This window comes from Tamandua tetradactyla, chromosome 3 (genome assembly GCF_023851605.1).
Source record: "Tamandua tetradactyla isolate mTamTet1 chromosome 3, mTamTet1.pri, whole genome shotgun sequence".
In the NCBI taxonomy this organism is placed as follows: Eukaryota; Metazoa; Chordata; class Mammalia; order Pilosa; family Myrmecophagidae; genus Tamandua; species Tamandua tetradactyla.
The window spans coordinates 203786261-203792363 of record NC_135329.1 but is presented as its reverse complement, the minus strand read 5'-3'; the positions used below and the strand labels follow the sequence as shown (position 1 = coordinate 203792363).

General features: G+C 36.3%; 1 protein-coding gene across 2 annotated transcripts; it reads right to left on the bottom strand.

The window, feature by feature from the left end:
• Positions 1 to 1293: 1293 nt before the first annotated feature.
• Positions 1294 to 4561, bottom strand: CCL20 (C-C motif chemokine ligand 20). 2 transcript variants are annotated; one of them, XM_077152053.1, is made up of 4 exons: positions 4434 to 4561; positions 3234 to 3348; positions 2442 to 2519; positions 1294 to 1769 (listed from the first exon to the last, which is right to left on the bottom strand). In XM_077152053.1, the coding sequence occupies exons 1-4, from the start codon at positions 4510 to 4512 to the stop codon at positions 1748 to 1750; spliced, it is 294 nt and encodes a 97-aa protein (XP_077008168.1). In that variant the 5' UTR covers positions 4513 to 4561; the 3' UTR covers positions 1294 to 1747. The 2 variants fall into 2 exon arrangements, with proteins under 2 accessions (XP_077008168.1, XP_077008169.1); XM_077152054.1 differs by having other exon boundaries at positions 1296 to 1769; positions 3234 to 3345.
• Positions 4562 to 6103: the final 1542 nt, after the last annotated feature.

Here is a 6103-nt window from a genome sequence, read left to right as displayed (position 1 = left end):
AGAAGTAAGGACGAGTCTTGCATCACTTTATCTTCTAGCACTTGGCATGGTGCCTGGTACATCACAGGTGCTCTAAAGCTATGCTTGATAAGTAAACAAGAGGATGTTGAGCATACTTTCCCTGATGACTCAGTGATATGATTCCCTGCACAAAATTGCCTTCAGGGCTTATAGAGCCATTTATAGCTTTTTAGCTCTCTTTGCAAATGATCCACCCACTACCTTGCTTTATGGGTTTGTGCACCTGATGTTTGTGTTATATCCTCAATGTGCATCCCTCATGCCCTTTGGAATCTGCAATAGGTTTTCTGGAATACTGTGTCAAGGCATTCCATAAACTTTGATATGTTGATGCTGTGATGGTAACTATACTGTTTCAGGGTCCTTTCAACTTATTTCTGGGTAACTGTTACGTTTCACATGTTTGAAGTCTCTCGCTGGTTAAGGAGGCAGTCAGTTTCTAATAACTTTATGAGTAGTTCATTTGCTTTTTGGAAACTTCTTGAAGATGATGACTCAGGAGGACTTCAAAGTGGAAAACTGGTCCTTATGTTGAGATAATCGTTCCTCAGTCCCTGACTGGTAACAGATTGATGAATGAAGTGATTTCTCATGATATTTTCTAAATATACTTTTCATTTTTAAGAAGTTCTATATCAATCATCACTGGGCTGTAGACCACAGATTTTCCTAATTTGGGATCTGAAAGGCTTTGAATCATGAAAACCTTTCCATTATAATTCCTATAGAACAAAGTCCAGGACTGTGAGGGAAAGAAATTAAAGGAACAGTCAAACGAAAGGAAATGGGGAATCGGAGAAAGAGAGAAATTTAAAGATGCTGGACAGCTGGCTTGAAGATGGGGGATAGGCACACAAACCAAGGAATGCAGGCTTCCTTAAGAAGCTGGAAAAGACAAGGGCAGGGATTCCCCCTGAGCCTCCAGAAGGAATGCTGGCTTGCTAAAGCCTTGATCTTAGCCCAGTGAGATTCAGTCAAACTTCTAACCTCCAAAATTATAGGAACAAATTTGTGTTGTTTTAAACCACTAAATGTGTGGCAATTTATTATAAGAGCAAAAGAAAATTAACACAGGTGCTAAACTAAGAAGTGATGCTCAACCTTTAGAAGAATTAAATAAATGTAAATTAAAATTTTAAAAACGGAAATGGGGAACACAGTTTTCAGATCATTTTTACATTTAAATGCCTTTAAATGTTTTTGACATGTGTTTTAATAAATATTAAATAATTCAGTCAGCAAATTAAATTTTGGTTCTTTCTTTTATTTTCAATGTTTTTCCTACCATTTTTCTGTTTTTAATGTAATTGCAACAACTTAGTAACAAAACAATATAAACAGAAGTATTTTAGATAATTTTACAAAATAGCTTGTTGCTTATAAAAAAAGCCCATATAATTTCATTCCACAAACACAATTTTATACTTTGTGCTAAACCAAATAGCTTATAGAAAAATTTAGTATTAAATACCTAAACACAGAAGATCTACATCTATAAATAAGTTAACATAAAATACAGTTCGACTCTAACGTGATGCTTAACAAAGCAAACCTATGATGCAATATGAATCAACTTCATTAATTGGACAAGTCCAAAGAGATACTAGTCAGATAAGTAATAAACCCTCACTGATGAGCAAGTAAAAATGCTAATCGCAGCAAGGTTTTTTTGTTGTTGTTGTTGATCTTGGGCTGTATCCAATTCCATTCCAGAAGATATCAGTTTTTATATCTTTTTGATTCTTTGACTGTAAAGGAAAAAAAGAAGAAAAGAATGAGCAAAGACAGGGAGATTGACTGGCCAGAACAGCTATGGTACTTAAAGAGTGCCTTCCAAGCCCTTAGTCATATCTTGGAATGCCAGGCAGCTCAGAATACATCCAGATGAGGAAATCAAAGTTCAAAGAGGATGGGCCTTGCCCAACATAACTCAGCTAGTTAATGACAGAAACTTATCTGAACACTCATGGTTTGTCTCCAAGTTCAATGTCTAAGTCACACTGGTATTAGCTAAGTTCTCTATATGGATAAAATGTTACTCTCTTTGATCATCAAAGTGAATCAAAACCATTGCTCTCTTTTAAATTAATATTTATTTTTCACATTTTAACAAACGACCAAATGTCAGGTAGTCTGTAAGTTACAGAAACAAGAAGCAACTTTGCAATGAGAATCAGCCAGTTAAGGGACTATTAAATGCATAAAGACATCTAGCATCATGTGCAAAATTAATAAATTTTAAAATATAAGGAAAGCATTCTATAAATGGAAAATAATGCATTCTTTATTTTTCTGGTTTAGCCAAAATTCCATAGTTCTAGAATTCAAGGCCTAACCATTGAGAGATTACCACCCTCCACCTTGTACACATCTCTTGCCAAAAATTGGAGGGAAGCTAAATGATCGTATATGTAACATACCTCAGGATATGCACAGCTTGTTTCACCCACTTTTGCTTTGGATCTGCACACACAGCTGATCTTTTCCTTGTGTAAAAGCTGAAAATCAAAACATTTGATTTGTGTTTAAAGAGCTGTTAAATGGTATTTTTAACACAGAACTTTCAATTCCATTTGACTGTTCAACATACTTTTAACATTTCAGTTAAAGATGTGAAATAAAATGCAAATTTGCTGATAAAGCTTGATGCAAGAAATAAAACTGACTCTTCCTGATTTTTTTCTGAAAATTAACAAATGGCTGTTCAGTGGCAAGAATAGAAAGGCCCCAAACTATTGTTTAATTTTTCTACTGGGGGTTATATGAAATATGTACATATCTGACAATAAATTATATTATTCCAAAATATATTAACCTGCACATATCAAGAATATTATATGTGACAACATAATTAGTTTTGAGATTTTACTTAGAGCCCAAGCCATTTTCTAGCAGAAGGCTCAATTTCAAAATTTATGCCTCAAAATAATTTCACTTTCATATTTTCCTAAAATAGCATTTTAACAGCCTGTAAGTTCATTTTAAGAAGTGATTTTTGCCCTACAGTGTGTTCCTTTTTTTTTGACTCCTTTTTTTGGTCCTAATTCCAGTCCAATTTAAAATGAACTTCAAAGTGGATATGTACCACTGCAATAAGTACCTCTGCCATGTCAGTAATTTCTGCAAGAAAGTCCAAAAAGCCAAAAATTTTTAAAGTTGAAATTTCCAGATGTTCTTGACAATAACTGAATCGAAGTCAACCAAAAACTTACATGACAGCATTGATGTCACAAGCTTCACTGGCCAGCTGTTGTGTGAAACCCACAATAAACCTGGGGTGAAGTGGATGGTCGGTGTATCGAAGACAACAGTCAAAGCTGCTTGCTGCTAAGAGAGAAGTAAGAAGAATTAAGACCACGTGAACTACCCAAAGTTGTGAAAAATCTAGTGAATTTGACTTAGATGGTGAATAAACAATTCACTGGAAGAATGGAAACCTATATTTTTTCCAAGAAATTCAATTGGTCATAGTTTCCATAGTTTCTAATCGTTTCTAATTCTCTTAAAAAATAGGTCGGGTACTGAGAAATTTGGCTCAACAATAGAGTTCAGAAACACCTGACTTCTGATAGGTTGATTATCTTTAGTAGGAAACATAAATTGACAGTGTTTTATTTCATTTCACGAAAAATTACTTAAGAATATGGGTGTCCCTGCTTTAAGAAACCCTTAGAGATAACCTTCCAAATTTAGAAAGCAAATAAATTAGTAGATGTTAATCTATTTTCTGGCCGCTGAGTATTGGGCAGGGCGGGAAAGAATGGGGAGTTACAAAGGAAAAGGTGATTTGGGAACTACCATCCGCTAAAGCACTTTGAAATTGTGATATAAATTAATGTGGATTTTTATTCCCAATATGTGCATTTTCAGAAATGCATCTATTGCCAAATGATGTGATAAATACTTGCACACTTCCCCAAATTAAATTGCAGTCTTCTGTAAGATAATGGTTAAATGTTATCTCAAAGTTGATAGGAATGGTGCCTAAGGCAGTCCAGGGATGATGAAATACCATGATCTGACCCAATGATGACATCTGAATGTCAGTAAAATTTGCTGATGGGAGGTGAGAAAGTTGGGGAAGCAAGGGCATTCCCTATATTTCTGAATGATCCCATTTCCTGGTAATTTTACCTGATTTGCACCATTCTCAGAAACAGCAGTTTGGCTTGCCTGAAGCTTAGGGGTCTCTGAACCCATTCACCCCTAAAATTTGCTGGGTTTGACAGCAGAGAGGAAAGCTTGTAACCCTTCCCTCCTCCACTCAGCAGCAAGCTGACATTCCCCATTACTCCTTTTCATAGACTGTCTAATAGGCATCTGTACACTGTGGTCCCACTGGATGATCTCAAGGCTTTAAGGAAAATGAAAATATCTCTTGCTCCTCTGCTAGCAGAAAGAGTAATACTTACCTTCTGACATGCTGCAGATGTGGAGTAGCAGCACTAACATTACAGTAGCCAGGAGCAAACATTTGCTGCCGCACATCATTTTCAGCTCAAAGAACAGATCTGCTCAGCACTGGGTACCCAGTGCCCTGGAGTGCTGCTGTGTTCTGTTAGCAGCCTGGGATGGCCTTACTTATAGCAAATATTGGGAATGTACACAGAAGGCGTGTTCTCACATGGGGTTTTCCCCATTGATCAACCTGCCGTATCATGTCGTCACAAAGGAAAACACGCAGGGAAAACTTCCTGTCGTTCCCTAATGTTGGAAAGGTGTGAAAATTGGTGGGGGTAGAGAGAAGGGAGGGAAGGGGAGAATCCTGTTAAAATTCCTGACTTGCAAAGGAGGAAAAGCAACTCAGCTCTATGGCCCCGGAAAAGTTTCTGTCCTGTTTTAACTTAATCTCTTTTGTCTCTGAAAACAGAAGACAGGGATTAGCAGTGATACAAAGGTCAGCCCCACACAGGAACATTCCAGGACTCCTGTTGTTGCACCCCATTTACTTTGCAGAGCCAGTAGGGGAGGGGAAGGATGTGGTGGGATGCCCAGCAAACGCAGGCAGGCACTTAGAGTTGATGCTTGGCTGCCATCTAGGACCCTGAATTTCTATGCTAACATCCAGAGCAGGTAATATAGCACTCTTATGGTGGAAAATGCCACCTTGTAAGGTGAGACTCCAGTCTCAGCTTCATCTTAATATAGGGTAAACTTTTCTAAGAATATTATCAATTGTTATGGTTCTAATTACTACTGCAGTTCAGGAAATGATCCCCTCTTGCTCTTAAGTTTTCATGCCGATAAAGTTGCATATTTCAAAATGTAGTCTCAGAAGGATTGAAGAAAAAGATAAAGTAAAAGAAGGAGGAGGGGCTGTCAGCAGTGGTTCATTAGCAAAACAAAATCTCAAATAATAGTGATAATAGTAACAATTTAATATAAATCTCTGACGTGAAGTGTGTGATAACTATCCATTAGATACAAATAAGCTGAATGTAAAAGGATGGAAAAAATATGCCATGCAAATAAGAAACAAAAGAAAACTGGACTTGCTACACTAATATCAGACAAAATAGATTTTAAAAGTGTTACTAGAGATAAGGGAAGCTTTCACAATGATGAAAGGATCATTTGGTCAGGAAAATATTTAAAAATTATATCTACACCTAACAACCGTGTCCCCAAAATGCATGAAGCAAAACTGACAGAACTGAAGAGAGAAAAAGGCAACTCATCAGCAAAAGGGAGGTTTCAATAATGAGTAGAACAATTTGACAGAAGATCCATGAAAAAATAGAAGACTTGAATGCACTATAAACCAACTAGATCTAACAGACATCTATGGAACACTTTACCCACCAGCAGAATAGATGTTCTTCTCTAGTTAACGTGGAACAAAAAAAGGAGACCACATATTAGGTCATGAACCAAGTCTCAGTAAATTTTAAAGGATTGAAATCATACAAAATTTGGTCTCCAAACAAAATGGGATTAATTAGAAATCAATAACAACAGTAAAATTTGGGAAATTAACAAAAATGTAGAAATTAAACAACACATTCCTAAATAACCAAAGAAGAAACTCCAAGGAAATTAGAAAATAAATTGAGATAAGTAAAAATGAAATACACCATACCAA